Raw genomic sequence first — 26,208 nt, 5'->3', positions numbered from 1 at the left:
TCCAACATTTTTGCTAATCCTTAAACCAGTCATCTCCTGCAACAATAGGGAGTCCTTTAGGTCTACAACTCAATCTCTCAAGGACAGAAAGGCTTCTTCTGCAGACACATCAGGAGTTTGTATTCACAGCCATCACCTACACAAATACACAGAGTCAGACACCACAGACCACCCTAGACTTCTTTTATTTCATACTAAGTTGTTTTAAAGTATAGAGAATTATAAATTTGCCTATGGAACAGGAGTATACACACATGACCAAGAACTGGTGCCCCAAACCTGAGCCCCATAGGCCTTGACAGAAGTTATATTCATGGAAAGTAAGTCAGATCACATCCAAATAAACGAGAAAGGACAAACAACGCTGCTTACATTAACCCCAAATTTCCCTGAGTTCCCTGATGTTCATAGCACTGCTATGGGAAATTGTTTAAATTTTCTTATATCCAACAGTCAGCATCAAGGCAGCTATCAGAAATCCGGCATTCTGTGGTAGGGGAACTGTTCATCTGTCCATGTCTTCTGACTCTTCTCTCCTTCCAATTCTATCACAAGGATCCCCGCCACCTCCCAGGGCCAGCAAAAGGCCTGGTGCCCTTTCCTCTCTACGTTGAGTAAGCAAGCCAGTGATGCCTTGTCCTCACATTTTTGCTTCTCAAACCCCTCCATCTGCTCCCCTAACTTAGCTTTCCGCCCTGGTTCTGAACTTTAATAAGTTTGTTCGTCAAAAGTTAAATGGCAGTGCTTTTGCACTTCTGAGTCCTTATTAAAAGTCATTCAAGCACGACAACTTAATGGCAGGAGCAGAGCATCTGGCTGGGTCTAATCTCAAACACCAACATCCATGTAACCACCAGAAAAGACAAAGGAGGAGGTGACCTGCTGCTAGGAGCAATCGCCCCTTCACAGGAGCTTGGCCAACTGGACCCAGAGATCTGCTACAGGTGCTGAGAGAAACCAGGCAGACAGAACCTCAGTTCAGGGTGTCAGCACCACATGCTCGTTGAAGGCTGCCAGCCAAGGTCTTACCCCCCACAAAAGCCATGCAAGGTAAATGGTATTATCCATTGTCCTGTAGAAGGACATTGGTAGAGGTTAACTGGCTGTACAACGTCACAAAGCTAAGAAGTGGCAGTGCCGGGACTTCCCTGGTGGTCCAGTGGTTAAGAATCCACCTTCCAATGCAGGGGACACAGGTCCAATCCCTGGTCTGGGAACTAAGATCCCACATGCCGCAGGGCAACTAAGCCCGTGTGCCACAACTACTGAGCACGCAGGCCACAACTAGACAGCCCTCGTGCCACAACTAGAGAGAAGCCCGTGCCCCGCAACGAAAGATCCCATGTGCCACAACCAAGACCCAATGCAGCCAAAAATAAAATAAATAAACATTTTTTTAAAAATAAAAATAAAAAGTGGCAGTGCAAAGTCCCAACCAAGTGCATCTCATCCTAGGCCCAGGCTTTGTCCAGGTTAACACAATACAAACGGTCTTAGAAAGATGAGCATAAAACACTGAGAAGTTAGGCAGTAGGTATTTGGTTAGAAATAGATACACAACTATGTAACTGTTTCAATAAAGAAAATCACACTCTGCTAATTATTCTTTTACTCTTCTACTTTTTAATCAAAAAGCAACCATGTTTCTTTAGGGGGGTGGGAAAACTTGGCTGAGAAGAAGCACAAGGGGACTTCCTGGGGAGGTGGGGACAATCTGCACCCAGAGAGGAATGTGGGCTACAGGGTGTGTGCATGCGCCAGTGATCAATCCGTACACTCAGGAGGTGTGCATCTCACCTGTGAATTACACATCATTTTTTTAAAAAATCTGTGTGTGTACAGGATGTATATATCCATATCTATATTTATATGATTTATATTAATTATACGTGATATAAACCCAATTAAAAGATAACACTAATTATTTGGAATCCCAATCTCAACTTAAAATCAATTCTGTAGTATCAGAGCAGGTAGAAGAGAGCTCTTAGTTCCCAACTCCCCAAATACTACAATGGGGAGTGATCTGAAGAGCCCGTCCGTCAATTTTCCTTTCCTTCAGGCAGCCATTAGCTATCCCACAAATAAAATGTTACGTCAGTCAATAACCTACTTCGGTTTGAGCATTTTTAATAGCATTCCAAACTAAAAAAAAAATCTTTGAGGAATGCTGATTAAATTGTGGAGACTATCCTGATGTTTGGGGAAAAAAAAAAAAACACCAAGGTTCAAATACATAAGTTTCCTTCCCACAATGAACCTGTTTTCTCAAGTACAAGGGAGTTTGTGCCAAACCAAACAAACCCTGTATCTATTAAGATCTCTGCATTTTTATTGTTACAAGAACGTAACACGTTTAATAACAAAGGAGCTTATAAAAAGCAAAATTCAAAAAGTAAGGTTGCAGTTATTAGTCTGCCAATTACCAGATATGCCATCAGTCAAGCTGTTAAAAAAAGTATAACAAAAAATATCTCAATAGTTTCTCCAAGTATCAAATATCTAAGAAGCTTATCTTTCTTAAATACCAGGAATCTACGTAGGTTGAAGGCAGGTGCTGTGGTGAAAAAGATTTAAAATTCAGTATTTTCCGTCAGATATGAGAACTAAGTTTTCTATGCTGGTGAGAAATGGGCATCATTAATTCACGCTACAAAAATGGAAAAAACTATAACCTCTCTCTTCCTCCTAAAAGAGGAGCCACGGTCCCAGGACACAGCTGAGCTTACCTAGAAGCCTGGTGTCCTTGAGAAGATTTAACTTTTTCCAGGTTTGCTAAAGAGAAATATCTGTAGCCCTGTCAAGCAAGCAGTAAGCTCCTTGATTGTACCTTAAAGGGAATGAGAATGTTTCAGCTCATTTGCATTTTAAAGGGTACTCTTTCATGATCTTTCACACTTGTAATAGATGTCTAAACCGTTAAATTACTATTTCTTTTCTTAGCTTGAAAGTCGATGCAGACGAAGAGCATGGCCTTCCCAGTGTTCTTTACCCTAAGTCGGTCCCTGAACAATACTGACAGCTGCTATCAAACCGGGCTGCATTTACCCTGCGCGCAGCTGCTGCTTGTAGGAACAGACAGCCTCCCAGAGCCTCCTCCCCTCTGGGGAGACAGGCTGACACACTGCATGTTGAATGAAGGGGTGCAAAGGTCTGCTGAATTGTCAACCCAATTTTATGCTACTTCGATTTTCCAGGACGCGTACAATTCCTTTCAAGCAAAAATCAAGCATATGCCACAGCATGAAACTTATGGTGCGGGATAATTATTGATCACTACAAACTTTAAAAGAGCCTGCTGACATAAATTAATATACTGATCCAAAAATTACAATTATAAAAGCCGCACATGCCAGTATGCTGAAGACCTGCAACTGGCGTTAGGTCTTGTGCTGGGCCCAATTCACTGATTTGGGTTATTGTTGCTAGCTATCGGAGCTAATCTGCCTTTATAATCTCAACAACATGTTTCCTGGACTAAAGCCATTCATAAAATTAGCGATTCATCTGCCCTTCCAGAACAACCTGCTATTTTTATTTTCTGATTCAACTCAAAATGAGTATTACCTATAAACATCTGGTTAACACAATTTCCTCCTTTCTAGTGGACAGGATTGGGCAGTGCCTTTGAGAATGTAAGAGTACAAAGTTTTACCATTGAGAAATGATACGTAAAAATTCAGAGCCTATCAGAAAACAAACATGTTCCACAAAGTGTAACTGGGTACTTGAGAACTGCCTTGCATATGTTTTCCTTTAATCAAAACAGGCCTTTCCATCCTCATTCATCTGGGCTAAAAATTTCTGTGCTCGAGCTACAAGTACAATTTGCTATTAGTCTTTGCTAATCAAACACGGTACATGCAAAAGTACCAGTGAATATTTGATTTGATCTCTGAAATAAAGCAATTCATTACACAAGAAAAGCGTACAGAAGGCGGCAGACAAATGCAGATGTAATTGTGTTTTTTGTTGAATGTGATTAGAGAGCCCACTAAGTAACAGTCAAAAATGTGACACTGAGGGGGAGAGATGCAGAGCCCAGACCTGTGGGGAAGAGGAGGGGAGAATTGTTTATGCAGAGCTAAGCTGTCAAGTGTAATAAAGCAGCTTGAATAAAATTTAAGCTGAAAATCCACTGAAGCTCCCCATTTCAGGGAGGAAAAAGCTATTAAAAGGAAATGAAGGTCACCCTCCCAGTTTATTTCACCTAATTGACTGCCAATAGCTTACCACAGGCAACCCGACTGCAGATCTGCAATTGAGAAACTGATGAAAGGAGAGTTTTCAAGCTGAGGCTCATTCTTTAATCCTCCTTGGCTCTTATGTTTTTTCTCCATCTCCAGTTGGGATGTAATTTTAAACCCTGATGGATTAACTGGTTCCATTGTCTGTGGCCATCACTGCACTATGGCACTCTTAATCCGTACAGCAGCATGTCTAATTATCATTACAAAGTGTCTGAGGGAACTATAAAGACCAGCAGGGCATCTTCTCACAAGCAATTAACATAAATTGATAAATGAGTGATTTGAATCCGCTCAAGGCACTCACATATGAATAAAATCAGCAAGGACGGTCGCTTATTTCAGCTACTTCTTTCGCTTAGTCTGGAAGGGCAGAAAACATGAGAACCGTCCTGGATCCTGCAGTGAGGGGGCGGGGGGATGAACTCATGCAGGGGATGGACCCAACAGTTCACCAGGCTCATTAATGCAGAGCAAATGACTTGTGATTGACAACCAGTTGCCAGCAAGGAGCACTGACTGAACTCAACCCAGGAGAGCAGAAACCTGGTGAAAGGCTAGAGGGCAGACAATCATCACTTCTTCAGCGGCAAGAGGGCTTTCTTTTCATTGGGGTGCCACTTAAAAATTCATGAAAGAGGCACAAGAAAAGCAAAACAGTTATGCATAGGTTCTAATACCCTGGGAAAGCAAAAGGCAAAAAAGCAAAAGACAACGAAATGAAATAATGCCGAGCTACGTCTTGACCTCACTGGGATCTAAAGTTTATACAACAGAAGTAAGGAAAGTACGTATTTAAAACCCTTGCCAAAGCTTTAACCTAAGGGAGCAGGATAGACTACATTTATTTTTCCATTGAAAAGATTTATTTTTTCTTCCCCTCCTAAAAATGTTTCTATCATCTCCCTTATGCTAATCTTTCTTCCCCTACACACCTCAGCATACCTGACACTGCCACCCCCTGCCCCCCAGCTTATCAAATGGGTTAAGATCAAGTGACACAACATTATATATATATAGATAGATATTAAGCCAACAAATTAAGAAGAAATGAAAGCTGGTTATACACACTGTAGGAGGTAGACCTGGTAGGCCACGTACCCCGATGATGGCATTCAGCTCTGCCATGGTCACCTGTTTGGCACGTTCGACAGCCTGGGCCACCTGCTGTTGATGCTTTGAAAACAAGGAGAAGGAAAAGTGTTAGCAAGGCAGCCAAGACCTTCACTGTACCTTCCAACAATAAGACAAATGCCACATGAGGTGCAGACTGAAGTGTAATATGTCTTTGAATGTGAACTTGCTCGAGCACACATTGTTCCACAGAACACACAGACAAACGGCAAAGGAAAACTGAGAGCGGTGCATCCCTTAGTTCTAACCAACACCAGTTACCACTTTACTTCTGATGGGAATCTGGGGCTCAGAATGGTAGAAAGTCAAAGGAGGACATCAAAAATGGTAACGTGAGGCCTTAGAAAATAAACAGTATGGGATTTGGAAGATCACCCTGGTTCTCAGAATGGGTTTGCTATGATAAGTTTGAGCAGGAAAAGTTTACAGCCATTTAAAAACACCCCTTTTGATACTTAAAATGTAAATATTAAGCCTGCAATCACTTCTCTGGTCAACAAATCTCAACCCACCAGTTGGTTTTTGGAAACTCTGGGAATTCCTCTCCTCCTTTAACCCCTAGATGTTTCACCCTCCACAGGGGAAAGGAAAGACCCCGCCCCCCACCCTCCCCACACACACTCTGAGATCACAGGCTGGAAATAGCCTGCGCACCTCCCAGCTGCACCCACAAATAAAAACAAAGCCACAGGTCTCTTTGGGAGAAAGGAGACTGTAGCAGAGACCAGGATTACTAAAATCTAATGAACAACAGGCTTCAAAAGGCCAACAGGGGACCTCCCTGATGGTGCAGCGGTTAAAAATCCACCTGCCAATGCAGGGGACTCGGGTTCGAGTCCTGGTCCGGGAGGATCCCACATGCCGCGGAGCAGCTGAGCCCACGAGCCACAACTACTGAAGCCCGCATGCCTAGAGCCCATGCTCCGCAACAAGAGAAGCCCGCGCTCCGCAACAAAGAGTAGCCCCCGCTCGCCGCAACTAGAGAAAGTCCAAGTGCAGCAAGAAGACCCAACGCAGCCAAAAATAAATTTTTTTAAAAAAAAGGCCAACAAATCTAAACTGTAACATCGAGTAAATAATATGCTGGAAAAGGCTGCCATAATAACAGCAGAGATGGTGCTACCCAGCATGGAAAAGTAGATGCCAATGAGAGCAAACACTCAGTATTCCAGCTCCAAGGCCCATAAGTTTTTCACTGTCTCAAGATATAAGCATCCTGTACACACTTAAAACAGTTTTGCATTTATTAGCTTGTATCCAAAAGTAAAGGCAAAACTAAAACATAACTAGCTTTGAGTCATAGATTACTCACATAAAGAGCTTTTCCCTCTCAAATATTAAGGGTAAACTTCTATTACTTTGTAACTTAATAAAATGGCTTATATATGTATATTAACTCCATAAGCTAAAGTAACATGAACAGGTAACATGAATGGTCTTATCCTTAATAGTATTGGCATCCACTCCCTCCATGGACAGCATTAAGTCAATCTGCCCCGAGGTACAAGGACAAAGGAAATACCTGCTCCCGTGGTCAAGTCAACCCTGATGGAACCATTTTTAAAATGCAGTAAACGAAAAGCTCTCTAGAGAAAGGACACGTGAATCATCAGTAGCTATCAAGCTTATTTATACTACTCCTCTGAGGAAAGAAAAGCTTTATGCTTGATAGTCGTTTTGCAGTTTTCCACAGAAAAAAATTAATTTAAGGTTGAGCTATTGTCACCACTTCTACAGTGTCCCCTCAGATCTGTTAGATGGGACAGCAGGGGGTTTACACACTTCAGCTGTAACAGATGTTCTTCACACTTGTTCCTCGTGATAAAATTAACATCTTAAAACTAGCTAATTTGCAAACAGAGAAGCAACATAATTGCACTTTAACAGCTGAACAGTTTTACTTACTTCCTGAGACAGAAATGGGATGACTTGTGCACAAATCGTATTCAATCTCTTGGCGATTTCAGTCTATAAAGACAAAGCGATATAAATGTTTAGTATATTTCATAATCAGTTCAGAAAGATAAAACTTCATACCCAACATCTGAGTCCTCTACTGCCTCACTCTTGAGGGCATAAAATTGCTTTCCCAGGCTATGTTAGCAATATTTATCTTGAGATAAACAGCAGATATTAATCCCACTTGCAAAGTAAGACATAATTGCACACGTTATTGGTCACTTAAGAGATAATGGGTAGTTTAATTGAGCTGGAAAATCTACACGGTTTAAGGCTATGTAATCATTTAACCTGGTGGGATTGCAAACCTCTCCGAACACTTATTCAATAACGGCATATCAGGGCACATTCATACAACAAGTTCATTCAAGCCGGAGTCAGAACCCTGGGGAGCAGGGGCACCGCCAAAGCAGTCTAGCTCTCAAGATAAGGTCTAGAGCAAGTGGAAGAACACATCCTTCCCACTTGTCTCAATGCCTGCACAACTGAAAGAGGACGTTAATGTTTGGAAGGCTTCGCTGAGCCTCAAAATTTCAAACAAGCCCAGAAAACACTGCTGAAACAGGACTCAAGTCCAGAGTGACAGTCAAGTCAAGGTATTCTGGCTATCTGTGAAGTTTCACCACAATTCCACATCAAATGCCAGGACCTCACTGACAGGGCCCACGGTTCCACTGAGTTTAGGAAAATGTGTCCTGAGTGTCTGCAGCACGGGCTGTTCTAGAGAAAGTAAGAAAAGTCCCTGCTCAGCTCCAAACGCACAGCAGTCCCTCTACAAGAGGGACAAACTGGCAAAGAAGGGAATGAAGTGTGCTCTGCTCCCAGGCTAGGGTAGGATCCACATGCCCACCCACCTCCAACACCCTCCAGTAATGCAAAGGAGCCCTGCTTTCCTCTAACTCTGAAGAACCAGTTCTGCTTTAAAAAAAAAAAAAAAGTCATCTGAAGAGTCCCACATAGGCCTTATTTATTTCATCATTTTATGTCAATGCTTACTAATGCTGCCTCTATTACTGAATTAGGCAATGAAAAGCATTACGAGGAGAAGAAAATTATGAAGCCCAAAATCCATGCCCTTAAGAAAGAGAGAATGGAATAAGTGAGACAAAGTAGAAACCTCAGGAACTGTATAATCAAGTACATAAAAAAGAGCTGCCTTTTGTCCTCTGAGATGATTCCAGTTAACTGAGCAACAAGCCTTTGGTTTTATGGGATTGGATTTAGGCCAACCCAACTCAATTCTCCCTGACCACCAATGAGATAGGGTTACAGACAGTGCCTTGGAAGAAATGTACTGGAAGGGGAAAGGACTGGTATAGAGAACAAACCCATGACCTTGCTCGAACAAGCGGGGCAAACAGATACGCACATGCAAAAAGGGTGCAGCTGTACTAGGCGCAAACACAGAACTGGGTCAGCCCTACCCAGTTCATTTGATCACAGCCGCCCACTCAAGCTAACTCAAGGTCATGAAAGCATGGGCGGGCTACCCTTGCCTTTGCACCAGGGTTCTACACTATATATCTGGGTAGATGTAAAGGAGTAGGGATGCCCTCTGTGGACTCTGAGGTCCTTGCTCCCCACTTCCTACCTGCCATACATTCCAGCAGCATTCTGTACTTTTCCCATCTCTAAAATTCCCTTCATGTTTTCCAATTTTAAAAATGACATCCGCTCACTTTGAGCACATACACACAGATGTATATTATATAGAAATATACAAGAAAGTTAAAATAACCCTAAGTCCACCATCCAGAGATTACCACAGTAACGTTCTGGTGATCCTGGGAAGCAGCACCACAGGCTCTCATTACCTGTGTGCACACAAGCCCAGAGTGGAGAGAGACACTTGGATACCAAGGGGTCCCAATACGTATACTGCTTTTCCGTAATTTGTTATTTCCACTCAATAAAAACAGATATGAATAAGGACATCATCAATATATCCCACTTGGGCTTCCCTGGTGGCGCAGTGGTTGAGAGTCCACCTGCCCAGGCAGGGGACACAGGTTCGTGCCCCGGTCTGGGAAGATCCCACATGCCGCGGAGCGGCTGGGCCCGTGAGCCATGGCCACCGAGCCTGCACGTCCGGAGCCTGTGCTCCGCAACGGGAGAGGCCACAGCAGTGAGAGGCCCGGGTACCACACACACACACAAAAATATATCCCACTATACAAGCAGACGGGTGTCTGAACACTCCCAATATCAGGGGATATTTATGTTTCACCTAATTTTCCACAATTACACACTGCATGTCGAATAACTCTCTCCCTGGATCTCTAAAAGGAATCTCTAGAAGTGAAATCGCCAGGTCAAAGTGTATGCATATTTTAAACTGTAACGCATGCTGATAAACTGCCCAGCAGAGAAGCTTACCAATTTACATCATCACCAGTCTATGAGGGTGCCTGCTCCCCCACCCAGTGTCAATACTGGGTTTTATTAACCTTTTCAAAATCTTTATCCATCTAATAGATTTTAAAATGACCTCATTTTTATTTGCATTACTTGGATTCTTCCTGAAGTTAAACATCTCTTCATATATTGACTGGTCCACTTTATTTTTCCTTTCTCTTTTTTTCTTTTGGTATTTATTCATTCTTGTCTTTTGGTAGTAGTTCTTTCCATATGACAAATACTGACTTTTCCAGTTTTTCCACCTTGTTACCTGTCTTTCAACCTTGCTTATGATGGATTTTTTGCTGTGCATAACTTTGTTTTTACGTGGTCAAACTAAAAAATAGTCTTCCTACGTTCCTGGCCTTTGGGTCAGGATTAGAACACCCCCAAATTACAGAAGCCATTCTTAATTTTCTTCTAGTGCTGCTATGGCTGTACTTTCTGCAGTTAATTACTTGACCTACAGGGAATTTACTTTAGTTTAAGAAGGAAAGATGATCTCCTCTTTAATTAATAATTATATATGTTATTACATAGAGTGGCTTCAAGGTAGAAGTGAACTTGACTGTCAGGGAACAGTTAAGACCTGGTCTGAATGAAATCAACTTGTAAACCTTTAACATTAAACATTTAATATTAAGAACAAAATAAAAGAAGTACAGATTAAAGCACAGACCATATAAATTGAGTTAGAGTAGCTAAGACTGAAACAGGAGGACCAGGGTTAAAGTTCAAAGCTCAAACTGATGAAGAAACATCAAAAGCCATACCATTTGTCCTGGGAATTCTAAATAAATGGTCTGGAGAAGAAACGGAAATAAGAACAACAGAGAAGGATCTTATCCCAGCTGTCTCCTCCCTCTGCCATGTCTATAAACCCTAATCTTAAAACTAGCCTCTGACAAGTGAGTTTAACTTTGATCAAGGAGGCCTGGATTCAAATCTTACCTCTGATTTACCTTAAAATTCTCCGAGCCAGCTATAGAGTACCTACTCCTAGCAGCGTGAGGATGCATCTTATTTCCCTGACGGTGCTTTGGGAGGTCTAAGACATCACCAGCCCTTAAAATAGTCTGGATGGCAGCATAAAAACTGACAGTGATTCTTTAGTATTATCTCTTGCTTCAACACAACGGTATTCTGATAAGAACTTTAATTTAGCACAAATTAACAAGTAGTAGTGTTTTCCACCCGTGCTTCTATTCCTGACCACAGAGTTTACAAGCAGGTTAAACTGTATAGTTGACCCTGCTTAAGCAGGTGTTAAGAAAGTTCTGTAATCTTTTCAGACTGCCTTCTTTCTACCTCTTCCAAAGACTAGACAACTCCAGTGGGGGGAAAAAAAAAACAAACTGCAGGCTAACTGTATTTCCCACCTGGAAATCATTTTCCTGCCCAAAGCTGAAGACGTATGTGGTACCTGCTAACAGTCATAACGTTTATAAGTAAACTTACCCTGTGCCTGTACTTCTGACACCATGTAAGGCAACAAAACTAAGTCAGCATTCAAGAGCTAGCCCTAAACCAGATTTGTGTGGAAACTTTGTGCCCAGAAACTTAACCAGCTTGGTTAAGGCCCCAGCATCAGGCCTTACTTCAGGGACAGCCACCACCCACTGAGGCAGCAGGAAGCAGGAGTCCAAATTATCTGTCTAGAATCAGCTTTTATTCTCCCTGTCAAGGCCAACTCCCTTCTCACTGACTTGCTTATGGTAACACGGTTGGCTCTCATAATCCAAACACTTGGGTTTGCATCTCAGCACACTAGTATTAGGTGTCCTGAGATAAGTCACTTCAACCACTGAGCCCCAGGGTCTCTTATCACCAACCTACTTCAGTGTTTCAGCAGAATCAAGTAAGCTAATATGTAAACTACAGCTGCACTATTACGAAGTGCTTTGCTCTTATCCCAATCCTTCAAGGCCTACCTCAAATCCATGTAGAAGCTGCCTGTCTCCCATAACACCAATAGACAAACTCTAGGCCCTTCAAGATCCCCCAAAGCATTTACCATCATTTGGCAAACTAAGACTTTATGTTTAAAATCACATCTTACGTGAAGCTTCTGGACAGTTTCCTAACAGCTTCCAGCATCGAGTCTTCTCAACATAACAGGGAAGCAGAAGGCTCTGGCTGAACGCTTTGATACAGCTCCTCGCTGAATCCTCCCCACCAAAACTGACCAGAGGGTACACATTCCACATGGGGGACTTTCAAAGGAATGCCTCGCTGAACCAAAACGGAATCCCCGTACACCCTAAACTCAATGACCAAGATGTAACCACAAAAACCGTTCCTAACCAGTGTCAGAATAAAGTTCTGTTTATAGTAAGAAATTGCGTCTTAGTAGGTACAAGATTCAGGTACATGTATATTTTAACTGAGTTAAATAGGCCAAATATCTCAAAGGCCAGCAACGAACCAAACCCTGGTACATGTTGCAGAGCTCTTAAACTGAAGACATGTTCTTCTGAGCACCTGAACTTCAGTTTTTAGACTTCATGATTCCTAAAAGCTCGGCTTTCCACCTTTTCATACTCTCCCACCTCATCTAATTTCCAGACTGAAGAGCCAGCCTGCTCCCCAACGGCTGCCCACTTCTCCACTACACACAGAGTAATATATAATGAAGGTTGTTGTAGGCTGAAAGCAGGGCGAGCACTGCTTAAGAGTAACTGCCCATGGGTCTCAAAGCAACACAATGGCACCTGGCCCAAAGTCAGCTTACGGAGGGGAAACTCCACCACCATTAAATTGCAAATTGATGGATCATAAAAAATGCCGCTTATGCTGAGGGCTGGCAAACTGATCTTTCTGTTTCCTCAAACCAAGCAGGAGGCCAAGAGAAAAACACAGTGGAGAGCTGGTAAGAAGTGCCTGGCAACAGATAAACAGGCAAGAACATGAAAACAAAGCGCACAAAAGGAAATAGATAATCTCTAAATCCCTTCTGATGAGAAGGTTCAGAGTCTGTGAAATGACAGCCTTCAATACAGAAAAATGTTCAACCTCACCAGCAACCAAATAAAATGCAAATGTTGTTGTAAGTAAAGTGGGTCATTCTGCACCAGTTAAGTTAGTTTATTAAAAATAAATTAATGAAATCCAACGATGATGAGTCTTCTGGGAAACTGGAGCAATCACACATTACTGATGACAGAGTAAATCGGTACAGTTGTCTTGGAAAGCAACCGGGCAATGTGTTTCAAGTGCATGAAATTATTCAAACCTTTTGGTAAGGCTTCCCACAGCTAAAAATTTATCATAAGGAAATAGTTCAAATGAAAAGCATTCCATGCATGAAGCTACTCACTGCAGCACGAGTTTCAAAGCAAAAGAGGAAAAGTCAGGTAAAAATATAACAGTCGTTCAACACGTCACAACCATCTGCAGCTTTTTAAAAACTTAACATTTGCCCTCCTGATAAATCAGTTGTCTAGTACTAGGAGAAAGGGTTAAATACACGACATCAACCCAAAGCCAAGGCAAGTAACCATTTTAAAGTCATGTTTATGATAATGATGCTTAAATGGCCAACACATTTACTAGATGAAGCAGGAGGGGAAGAACAAAGCTGTGCTGTTAGTGTGACTGTTTTTTGTTTGTTTTACAACATATGCATGTGGCCAAGCGCTGTAATTTGATACCCCAAATAAAACCAGTGATTATCCTGCTGTAGCCGGGTTATCAGTGCCATTTTCCCCCCTCCAGTGACCTTGTAGATGCCGCCCTTGATTTATCGTTTGGATGTATTATTAAACAGGGAAGGGAGCAAAGGGTGATCAGGCCCACCACTCCTGTGATTGACCCTGGCACTGAGTCACAAGGATGCTGGCAAACCCTGAAACCCTTTGGGTGCCCGGCCCTCTAACAATCTTCATGTCACATACGGAGAAGTCAATGCCTGAAGGAAATGATTTGCCCAGGATCATAAAGATTAAAAGCCACGTTGCTGCCTAGTCCTTTCTCCAGGAAGCAGAAGTGGGAAATTGGAACATACTCTAGACCAGAAACAAAGCTGATGTACTCAGCCTTGTTTGCAAAGCAATACAGCCCTACCAGGACCACAGCAGTACAAGGCCAAGGCCATGTCATCGCTCAGCCAACAACGGTACTACAACAAGTGGCCCCAGTCTGTCACTGACAGGGTCACTGTACTCCTGCTGTCTTTGGCAGAAGTACAGTGCAAGGCAAAGTAGGCATTTCACAAGGAGCCACAGTTATAAATTGCAAACCTTAAATAAACAAGTAGCAGCCGAACTGCACTTTTGTCCTCCCCTTCGCAGGCAAAGAGAATTAGTGCCTCAGCCCTAACATCAGACAACCTGGCCCATCAATAAAGCAAAATCCACAAAAACACATCCTCAAGTACATCTCTATTTCCTGAAGATGACATCTGATGTGCCTAAAGAAAATTCAAGGTGTTTGACTAAAACTGCATACCCAAAATGATATACGCAAATCTGCAAATAAACTTCCAACACTCCCCCCACCCCTTTACAGGAGGGGGAAAGGCTTCTTGGCCTCGAGACCTCCTTCAGAACACTGGCGAGTCACCAGACCATCTCCCATCCTAGCACCATGCTTCACCAGCACACTCATGAAAAGCGAATTTTATCTGAAGTTCTAATGCATCAGAGTAGCTCTGTTTAAAATATAATGACGTCGATAAATGACTAACCACAATTTGGGGGAAATCCAAATGAAAAGGACTTGGGGTCTCTAAGCTGATGACATAATGGTTATGAGGTTATCGGCGGTTTTCAAACGTAGGAATGCATCAGGATCACCTGAAAGGCTTGGTAAAACAGACAGCTGGGCCCACGCCTAGAGTTTCTCAGCCAGGAGGTCTGGGGCCCCAGCATCTGTATTTCTAACAAGGCCCCAGGTGCTCTGCAGCTTGTTGGACTAGGGACCACACTTTGAGAACAGTGCCAATGAATAACCATGACAGCGGCAGCATCTACTGGTTAGTACACACCAGCTCCAATTACATCCAGGGTCTAAGCGTCAGTCAGCGTAGGTGCCCTTGGAGAGTGGACCGGAAGGTTAAAATAACTCACCTAGGTCAGAAACAGGAGGGGAGGTCAGGCCTGCCTTTCTCCAAAGCCTTGCCACAGTGAGAGATGACCGCCTTTCTCCACACTTTTTTTTTTTTTTTTTGCAGTACGCGGGCCTCTCACTGTTGTGGCCTCTCCCGTTGCGGAGCACAGGCTCGGGACGCGCAGGCTCAGCGGCCATGGTTCATGGGCCTAGCCGCTCCGCGCATGTGGGATCTTCCGGACCGGGGCACGAACCCGTGTCCCCTGCATCGGCAGGCAGACTCTCAACCACTGCGCCATCAGGGAAGCCCTTTTTTTTTTTTTAACATCTTTATTGGAGTATAATTGCTTTACAATGGTGTTAGTTTCTGCTTTAAAACAAAGTGATGAATCAGTTATACATATACATATGTTCCCATATATCTTCCCTCTTGCGTCTCCCTCCCTCCCACCCTCCCTATCCCACCCCTCTAGCTGGTCACAAAGCACCAAGCTGATCTCCCTGTGCTATGCGGCTGCTTCCCACTAGCTATCTATTTTACATTTGGTAGTGTATATACGTTCATGCCACTCTCTCACTTTGTCCCAGCTTACCCTTCCCCCTCCCCATATCCTCAAGTCCATTCTCTAGTAGGTCTGTATCTTTATTCCCATCTTACCCCTAGGTTCTTCATGACATTTTTTTCTTAGATTCCATATATATCTGTTAGCATATGGTATTTGTCTTTCTCTTTCTGACTTACTTCACTCTGTATGACAGACTCTAGGTCCATCCACCTCACTACAAATAACTCAATTTCGTTTCTTTTTATGGCTGAGTAATATTCCATTGTATATATGTGCCACATCTTCTTTATCCATTCATCCGATGATGGGCACTTAGGTTGCTTCCATCTCCTGGCTATTGTCAATAGAGCTGCAATGAACATTTTGGTACATGACTCTTTTGGAATTATAGTTTTCTCAGGGGATATGCCCAGTAGTGGGATTGCTGGGTCATATGGTAGTTCTATTTATAGTTTTTTAAGGAACCTCCATACTGTTCTCCATAGTGGCTGAACCAATTCACATTCCCACCAGCAGTGCAAGAGTGTTCCCTTTTCTCCACACCCTCTCCAGCATTTATTGTTTGTAGATTTTTTGATGATGGCCATTGTGACTGGTGTAAGATGATATCTCATTGTAGTTTTGATTTGCATTTCTCTAATGATTAAGGATGTTGAGCATCCTTTCATGTGTTTGTTGGCAATCTGTATATCTTCTTTGGAGAAATGTCTATTTAGGTCTTCTGCCCATTTTTGGATTGGGTTGTTTGTTTTTTTGTTATCCAGCTGCATGAGCTGCTTGTAAATTTTGGAAATTAATCCTCTGTCAGTTGCTTCATTTGCAAATATTTTTTCCCATTCTGAGGGTTGTCTTTTGGTCTTGTTTATGGTTTCCTTTGCTGTGCAAAAGCTTTGAAGTTTCATTAGGTCCCATTTGTTTATTTTTGTTTTTATTTCCATTTCCCTAGGAGGTGGGTCAAAAAGGATCTTGCTGTGATTTATGTCCTAGAGTGTTCTGCCTATGTTTTCCTCTAAGAGTTTGATAGTTTCTGGCCTCACATTTATGTCTTTAATCCATTTTGAGCTTATTTTTGTGTATGGTGTTAGGGAGTGTTCTAATCTCATACTTTTACATGTACCTCCACACATTTTTACAAAACAAAACCAAGGCAAGAACACAAACTGGGGCTGGAGGAACCCATCTGACTACTGCGGGAAACCTCAAACAATATTCATTCAAATGAGTCCACCTGTGGCAATGTAATCTTGCCCCTTCTTCAACCTGATGATTAAAGCAAAACAAAGAGTACCAGATGACAGAACCCCATCAGTGGCTCAATTAATCAGAACACAAGTCGCCAATTATGGGCAGATCCTAACTTTTATGTTCCGTCTCCCCCCTCATTTGGCAGCTCCTGCAAGCAAGCATTCTAAATCCCAGCCCTTTCCAAAGGGGCACAGACTCTCTCCTTTCACTGCTCACCTTTCACACTCACAGCTTCTCTCCAAACAAGAAGGGGTTAAAATAAAGGGAAAGAATAGCCTGCTGAAGGCTGCCGAGGCGAGATAGCAACACTAATTGCTCCCGTACTCCGGCTCCTCGAGAGGCAGATTGCAAGGGCTCGCATCTCCAGAGAAAGCTCTGGGATCTTCGCAGCAGCTCTCAGCAGAGCAACTCAAGTGCCCTTAATTGTTTATGTTCTTAATGCAGAGCCTCTTGAATGCATTCATTTTTAATAGCAGGCTTGAGTGTGGGGCCCATCAAAGAATGACAAAGCAACTCTATTCACTGGTCCTCCTTCTTGCAATGACGGTCTTCTGATTTATTTGCAAATGACAAGCTTGGCAGGCTCCACTTGAGGGCTGCCCTCTTTTTTTTTTTTTTTTTTTTAAGAATTCAGTTGCATTTTCCATGATGAAGTTGAGTCTGCAACGCTGTGTATTTGTGTAAATTCTTCCCCCTTCAGTTCCTTCTAATTAATGACTTAAATGTTTTGACCCAACTGTTGCCAAGCAGTGCATTTGGGCTTCACTTTGTCATTCTGGTAAAGATGCATCCTTGACAAAAGCATCGCAGCTGTTTCAGTGCCTGAACAGCACATTTCCATCATTCAGAAACCCTTGTTATGGAGTTCAGAAAGTGCTGTTCACAGGAAATTGTAATGACTTGTCCCATGATGGAAAAAGACAGCGTTCGGTGGTGTCAAAGGAAAATGCACTCTTGTGCACCACAAGAAGGGTTTCAAGACAAACGCCACGGGGTGAATCACGGAACGCTACCGTGAAGTCACCACCTATTGTTCTGGGAATGGAAAGAGAGCAAGCCTACACCTTTCACCTTCTTCACAGGTCTTAGTCATTAGGGAGCTCATGAGAAATTAGATAATATCATACAGTAGCAGGAAGATCAGTGGGAGGAAGAGCCAGCTACATCATCATGGCATGAAGGCTAAAATTACAATTACGAAAATAAAATATGCCTATGTAAAGACAAAGACTGCACGGGCATATGCAAAAACCAAGTCGCCTCGGAAAACCAGGTTTATGAGAATGGTCTTTATTCAGAACTTGGAATGTTATTTTCCTCGCAATAACACTTAAACCCTTTCCTTTTCATCATGGCAATCTTTTAGGCCTGTGTAACCCGTCTTTGGTTGGTACTGACTTCCAAGGGTCTGTGTCGCTATGTCCCTGACTTCCATCATGACAAAGCAAACACCCAGTACCCACAACTATAAAGCACAATTTATCATTAGCTTTAGCACTTCTCATCATCCCCTTCCCCACATCTTGTTTGGAAATCACTGAATAAGCAGTTTGGTGTGAATGTTTCCCTAACAGGTTGGAATCTTCAGCCAATCTAGAGAGTGGGAAAGGAATTTCCTGCCTTAGGTGACCATGGGACCGTGGTTCCCTAATTTTAAAAACATGCTACAGCTGAATGACCCACACACACGAAGGACGGCTGCCACTCTTCTTCCAGAGCAACTTCGTAGGGAAAGCAGCTACTCCGTCAAGAGGCCTATGCCATCAAAGCCGTGTGGCATGGCAGCAGAATGGCCCCAAGTTAGACAGACGTGTGTGTGTGCATGCGTTGCTAAGGCCATCTGAGTCCCAAACTCAGTCTCAGTTGGGAAGCCCCATCCCTGGGCCTTCTTCCTCACAGGCTGAGCTGCTGGAGAGGTGGTCCTCTGGGAAGGAAGGCAAGGTTCCTGGCATTCCAAGTGGAAACCTGGGATTCTCTTTTCCATCAACACCATGTGCCAAGAAACCTGCGAAGCTCCAGAATGCAATTTACCCCCCAGAGTGGCCAGAAGATGAATTTGAAGGGAGGGGTCTCTACTGCAAACTGGGAATCGGCCTCTGCCTCAAGAACAGTGCTCTGCTGAACCCAGCAAGTGCCAGAGGGGCATCAAAGGCTGGCAGCCACTGAGGCAGAGACAGAACTTGTGCGCAGCGAAGTCAACAGTGGAAAAAAGAAATATTTTCTCAAAAACACCTTAGGGGGCTTCCCTGGTGGTGCAGTGGTTGAGAATCTGCCTGCTAACGCAGGGGACACGGGTTTGAGCCCTGATCTGGGAGGATCCCACATGCCGCAGAGCAGCTAGGCCCGTGAGCCACAACTACTGAGCCTGCGCGTCTGGAGCCTGTGCTCCGCAACAAGAGAGGCCGCGAGGGTGAGAGGCCCGCGCACCGCGATGAAGAGTGGCCCCCGCTTGCCACAACTAGAGAAAGCCCACGCACAGAAACGAAGACCCAACACAGCAAAAATAAATTAATTAATTAATAAACTCCTACCCCCAACATCTTCTTTAAAAAACACCTTAGGATCATAACTGAAATGAAATCTGGGAGGCTGGAGAAAATTTTCAAAGCATACCCTTTTGGAAAAGTTTTAAGTATTTACAAGATGGTAAGTACAAGGATACTAGACAACAGACTTCATGAATGCATTCAAAAGTCACAGAATATTAACTCAGCCAGCTATGCAGGTGGAGGCAAGGAGAAATATTTTAAATACAAATTAATTCTTTTTTTTTTTTTCCTTTGGCCGCCCTGTATGGCATGCTGGACCTTAGTTCCCTGACCAGGGATCCAACCTGCACCCCTGCATTGGAAGCATGGAGTCTTAACCCCTGGATCACCAGGGAAGTCCCCACAAATTAACTCTTAAAAAAACAAAATAAACTGATCATCACAACACAATACAATCCACAGAGAAATCTAAGCAAGAGAAAAATAATCATCATTTCTCCAAGATAACAATCAAGCTAAGTTCAGGAAAACAAAGTGTGCTCTATGAGGATAATTTACTCAGGGTTACTTGGATTGACCAGGAGTATATATAATTAAAAGTACATAAAGAAAAACCCCCTTACGACCAATCATATCAACTTGTAATTTTTTTTTTAATTTTTGTATTTTATTTATTTATTTTTGGCTGCATTGAGTCTTCGTTGCTGCGCACAGGTTTTTCTCTAGTTGCGGTGAGCGGGGGCTACTCTTCGTTGTGGTGTACGGGCTTCTCATTGCAGTGGCTTCTCTTGTTATGGAGCACGGGCTCTAGGTGCATGGGCTTCAGTAGCTGCGGCACGTGGGCTCAGCAGTTGTGGCTCATAGGCTTAGTTGCTCCGTGGCATGTGGGATCTTCCTGGACCAGGGATTGAACCCACGTCCTCTGCATTGGCAGGCGGATTCTTAACCACTGCACCACAAGGGAAGTCCCTCAACTTGTAATTTTTAAATGATACAGTGTTATAACGTGTTGTCTAACATTTACTGGGGAAGCATTAAACAAGAAGGGATAAAAGAACACTGGGTCAGGCTTTCCTGGTGGCACAGCGGTTTAAAGTCTTCCTGCCAATGCAGGGGATACAGGTTCAAGCCCTGGTCCAGGAAGATCCCACATGCCACGGAGTAACTGGGCCCGTGCGCCACAACTACTGAGACTGTGCTCTAGAGCCCGTGAGCCACAACTACTGAAGCCTGCGTGCCTAGAGCCCGTGCTCCGCAACAAGAGAAGCCACCACAACGAGAAGCCCGCGCACTGCAACGAAGAGTAACCCCTGCTCGCCGCAACTAGAGAAAGCCCGCGTGCAGCAACGAAGACCCAACGCAGCCAAAAATAAAAGAATTTATAAATAAATAAATTTTAAAAAAAAGAACGTTGGGTCACGGAAGTGAGAACAATTTCTAAACCAGGGGCCACCAGAAGTTATCACTCCTATCACTCACCAGTTATTTTACAAGTGGACAAATCAATTTCTGTGCTTGTGTGTGTTTTTAGAAAGCATCCTAGATATTCTCCCATTAATTATGTGGGTTCAGGACATGTCAATTCTTGTTTCCCAGAGCACAAGAAACCAAATTTAACCCACGTATTGTGTTACACTGGTCTGCACTCGTGTGGTTCCCACAGGGCTGGGCTGGCTCAATAATGTCGACCTCCTTCTGGAAGAACAGAATAGACTTCCTGCCATTTGGACTGTGAAACACAGTAATCCACCAGGAATAAAGGTCAATGTTGCACTTTTGGTCATTACTGAATCATTTGAGATGATCTGCGGTGAGGATGAGAGGAAAATCGAAGGCTGTGAGAACGCTGCAAATGGCTTGACCTCAGACCAATTTCCATCTCCATCTGTCTAATAGACATGTGGATAAAAAGCCTCCCTCCTTCTGGGCTACTCGGCTGTTTTCAAATCCGCAGCACAAGCCAGGAACCAGTTAAACAATACATTAATAAGGGGAAATAACCTTCTAAGCCCCAGACTGACACTTACTCAGGTTTTAGGTCATCAGCTCAAGTTTGGAAAGTAATTTTCCAGTCTGCAAGCAGTACTGCAAAGCAGAAATTTTAACAAATACGGAGAATCATCTGCAGAGCTGGGGCATGTGCCAGAAATCTCCTTATTTGTACATGCAAATATATGCATGCTTACACCTCCACCCCCCCACCAAAAGACATCCACACGATTTCTATTACGTCTGCTAACACACACACAAAGGGGAACAGCAGTTCCAAAAACTGCGCTGCTGCAAAATAAGTCTTTTTTTCCAAGTGTCCAATTAATGCTGCTTAATCCTTATTAAGGCATTTCAATCCTTAAATACAAAATATTCCTGGGAACCCAGAGCCCAATTATCATTTAAGCCGTGGAATAAATGTTAATATCCTAACTTTACACTAATACTCCCCTTTACCGGTGAGGCCAAGCTCCTTTTTTGAAGGTAATGGCTGCACCATATATAAGTTGAGGCCCCCACAGTATATCAATGTCAAACAACATCGTGTCAAGCTAAGATTCAATTCAGGTAAGTGCCACTGCCAAATTTTCTTGTTCCCAGACGGGCTTTAAGATTATTTTATTGCTTAAAATTTAATTTGTTCCAACTCGTGTCTCCATGACAACGTTGGCTAACCCTGCAAATCATTTGGGTAATTGGATATCTTATCTTTCTATTGCTCTCAAATCGAATGATTCTGCTAGAATTGTAACAGCCAATCAAATTTACAGTCCTCCTGAGTAATAGGCTTGGAAAAGTAGCCACATTCATCTCCTCTTTACAGCCATATCAACCAGTATGCAACACACAGTAGAATCTGGTCTTCAAACTGTACTCCAAAGTATAAGTGGTGTCAATACCAATATTCTCACTGTGCAAACTCTACTCAAAAGCCCCCTTTTATACTATTTTAATTTGAGAAGGAACAATTGGTGCTCATTCCATATAAACCTTGATCAATTTCAGTACTTTGAGGGAAACTGACAAGAATAATTCTGCATGCTAATCAGAAAAAATAATAATAAAATAAAAACCACAGCATTTTGGGGTTATTTGCCCTTATGATAAAATCATGAGCAAAACAATGGCTGCACAAGATGACAGTAGTACACCAACACTGATTTGCCTGGGGCTCTTTTAGGTGGGTAAAGCTACATCTGATACATTGTAAGAAATAAGAATGAACACAGATTTAGCAACCAGTTCAAAAATCTCTGCACCCTTAGAGAAATCCACAGTTGAAATGTGACACCCCCTTATTATTTCATTTAATTCATGAGTATCACAGCATCCAGGGCAGTCAATTATGAAATACAGATTTCTTATAAGATTTCAAAGTCAGCAGTTCCGCTCTTGAGTTAGTGGTATGATTTTGGCCTTTGGTCAGCTAAAAAGTACAGAAGTTGGACACATTTCAGTGGTCCAATTCCAATCTCCTCAGTAGCTGTGCAAAGAGATTTGCTCCGCGGGAGCTCAGGGCCCAGGCACTGTAAGAGAGCCAGCCGGGTTACAAAAGGAAAAGGCTCTGGAACCCAGGCCAACTGGCAGGCCGAAGGGGTTGTCAAGAACCTCGTGCTTCCCGTACAGACACTCAGAGGACTTCAGGACTCAAGCTAAACACAAACAGACGCAACGTGGAGCTTCTCAGCACACCGATGTCAGCAGGCAGCCGAGCTTTCAAGCAAGTGTGAGAGCAGGTATTGGCAGGTATTGTCGACTGTGTCCTCTTTTATCCCAAATACTTACAAAAAGTTGCTACTGCATCATGCTTGGCAATAAGAGTCAACAGCCTAAACTCCCAGTCTGTCTAATCCCAATGGCCCTGGCTTTTCTCCCTCCTGTGTTTTCCCTGCTTCCTCAAATATTAGCACATAAGCAGCAGCTGTGAATTGACAGTCCACAGAAATCTCAAGCCCACGTAGTACCTGGAGAATACTGCAACACAATTATCTACTCAAACTTCTGCACACACTTCACAAGTTTTCATAGCCAAAATAAAACTATACATATGTATACATCATCAAGGCGCACAATTTTTTTTTCTCCAACAAAGCAACAACTCGGTCATGTAATTCATACACACACACACACCCCGTTTTTTTCAAGATGACAAAACTCTCTTCGAATTCAAAGTTGGATTTTCCACATTTCATTAAAAATAAAAAAATCAGAAACGCACCTCCCAGCCTTTATTTTGCCAAAACTCACTTCAATAAAATGAACCAAATCCTCTTTGTTGTTCCTCCATCCCCTTAAATGAAAAAACTCAACACAAGGCTATTCTCACTGGTAGTCGTATGAACTTAAGGCTGTTGCCTTCCAAGGGTACATTTTGCTGTTTGGCTTAAATAAGGCATCTTAATTCCTCTGGATTCTTTAGACAACAGAGATTGCCAATAGGAACCTAAAAAGAAGTCTCCTTTTGAGCTTAGAGATAAATGCTTCTGATCTGAGAATAAAAAAACTTTGTAATTGAGGAGAAATAATGAAAAGTGAACAGTTCAGATGCAGGAAGGAAGGAAACTGGGCTTGGAAAAACAAGATGGAATCATGGCCTAGAATTCCAAGGGCAGGGTACAGTTTTAAAGGGACAATAATAGATTTAGGTAACAGATTTTGAGAACAGCTGTCCTGAGAGTGCCCAAGTGCCAGACTCCTGCACACAGAAACTCACTCAATCCTGATAACTACCCTATCCAGTAGGTGCTACTGTCATCCCCTAACCTTCTAGCCCAGCGGTCCCCAACCTTTTTGGCACCAGGGACTGCTACCGTGGAAGACAATTTTTCACAGACTGGGGGGCGGGCGGGATGATTCAGGTGATAGTGCGAGCGACGGGGAGTGGCAGATGAAGCTTTGCTTCGCTTGCTCCCCCGCCGCTCACCTGCTGCTGTGCGGCCCGGATCCTAACAGACCTCGGACGGCTAATGGACCCCCGTTCTAGCCTGTTCTTTCTTTGTAAGGAGAAATAATTAGTATCCAAGGGAGACTGGAAGGATTTACAGAGAGCGCCTACAGTACAGTTCCTAGGGCACAAGGAGCTCAATGGATGGAGCTATGACTACTTACTCTAATGTCCCAAATAAGCTTACTCTACAATAAACCCAAGAAGCTGACTTTTGAAAGCCAAACTGCTGAAATAGACAACTGTCTGAGAACCGAGCGGGCACCTGTAGCTGTAGGCTGCGCGGGCACTGGACACCCTTCCTCCATCCCGGTGGCCCATCCATTATTCTGTCCATACCAGACCAAGATGCAGATCAATGTTAAGACCCCCGTCCCTAAACTGAGAGCGACCTTTTTATTTTCACTCACTAATCCATAGAAGCCTTTCAAGTGGCACAAATAAAGGCGGCTGCATTTTGTTCTCTAAATCAATTTTCTCCCCAGCCATCAACTAGATGTTCCTGCACAGAGAAAGAACAGCCCTTCCCTTCTAATTCAAAAATCCATACTGCCATTGCCCTTGCAAACTGCTAAACAAGCAGTATCGGCAAGTCACTTGTGTTCTGTAATATATTTACTGCAAATCCCAATGGCTCGCCTCCTAATGCAGTTTTCTATTGTGTCTGTGCGTGTCAATACACTGGCCGGTCACCTTACTTGTAAGAGGCTCTGCCCGACTGTTTACTCAAGGCATCAAGAGGGCGCCAAGGACAGACAAAGGCTGCGCTCCTGGAGGCCCTAGCCTTGGAGAGCCTCCTCCACATGGTGGGGTCCTCAAAGAGCTTTTGTTTTCTGGTACTTCACACCCCTATACCACCCACGGCCTCTGAGGCCAACCTAAATTCTCCACCAGGACAACTTCCATCCACACAAAGTTCAAAATCAGAGTCCTTTTGCACAATCACTTCCTGGTTTCCCACCCATAAACACTAAAGCTGTTTCCCCAGTGAATATGCTGATCACATCTTAAAGGGGTGTCATCAAAGGCCAAAAGGTACAAGGGCTTGGGAAGGGGAATCTGGCTTTTCTGTTTAAGTACAAACCTCTGCATTCAGGTGACAGCTGAAAAGCAAGCACCCTGACACCACATAATGGTGCATCATCTAATACAACCATGCCAAGAACGAAAAGGCAAGTTAACGAGGAAAATGTTATAATATGCTATGAACACCCGTTCAGATGGAATTCTTAAAGTGTACCTGAGAAACTCCCACTTTCATGTGCATCAGTCTCAAATGGAGTTGGCTGCTAAAGAAAGCCTTGAATTATCTATCTATCTTTCGGGGTGAGGGGAGGGCAAAAGCTATATGCAAGATACGTGACAGGCAGATATTACAAAAACGTTACCTTATAGACTCCTGGTATCAAATAGGTGGGTATAATACAGGGTGTTCACTGTACTCTCTCTCCTTTTCTGTATAGTTGAAATTCTTCATAACAAAAGTGTTTGGGGCGGGGGGAGGGACTCTGTAAAGACTTTTCAGTAAATAATCAGTGGGTATAATCATTATTATCAAGAAACCGGGTGACTAAGTCAAGTCTAATGCCTTGGAGAAGCTTGTAATGCAACGTATCCACAGCTCTATTAGTGGCTGTGGTCACCCTTAGGAGATGAGCAGTGGTTCCCAGGGCAGTGATGCATGCACACATTCAATTCACAAGGAAACCCAGGCCTCAGAAACATGCTACTTTTGTTTTCTCTCTCTCTCTTTTTTTTTTTTTACTACAAACCCAAATATATTACCATAATTAAACTCCCCATTAAGAAGCCTCAGTGGATATTTGACTATAAATCACTTTTCCAAAAGAAAAACAACTGAGCAAAAGTGCCTGGATGAGATTAGAACTGTAATCCGATAAAACATCTAGTGAAACCAAACATTTCCTTCTTAATTTTAGCATAAGGAGCCACACTGGTACTGCAGATCCAAGTTTTTAATCTGGATTCCAAGGACTTGCTGAAAGATCTTAAGATGTCCACAAACAGCCAAAATTGTTGGGCAAAGCTATCTTGTGTATTAAAAGGTGTACTTTTTTTTTTGCCAAGCAGCTTTCACCTGATTTTCATACGGGTTCAGGATCCAAAACAGTAACAACTACCGCTCTACCTAAGGGGCACATTAAATGCTACTTAAATGCCTACTCGAA

At 43.1% G+C, this 26,208-nt stretch overlaps 1 protein-coding gene across 2 annotated transcripts in view; it reads right to left on the bottom strand.

The window, feature by feature from the left end:
* LOC115863773 (transducin-like enhancer protein 1) overlaps positions 1 to 26,208 on the bottom strand; it is an 87,788-nt gene that overhangs the window by 51,507 nt on the left and 10,073 nt on the right. The window contains exons 5-6 of one of the 2 annotated variants that reach the window (XM_030876938.2): positions 7,287 to 7,349; positions 5,319 to 5,423 (exon numbers count right to left, since the gene is read on the bottom strand). In XM_030876938.2, coding sequence (XP_030732798.1) covers positions 5,319 to 5,423; positions 7,287 to 7,349 — 168 coding nt within the window. The remainder of the gene's footprint in view (positions 1 to 5,318; positions 5,424 to 7,286; positions 7,350 to 26,208) is intronic. The other variant, XM_030876939.2, reaches the window with a different exon arrangement.

Source organism: Globicephala melas, chromosome 6, assembly GCF_963455315.2.
Source record: "Globicephala melas chromosome 6, mGloMel1.2, whole genome shotgun sequence".
Lineage (NCBI taxonomy): Eukaryota > Metazoa > Chordata > Mammalia > Artiodactyla > Delphinidae > Globicephala > Globicephala melas.
Note: the sequence above shows the minus strand (reverse complement) of the source record. Positions and strands in the feature narration are given on the sequence as shown.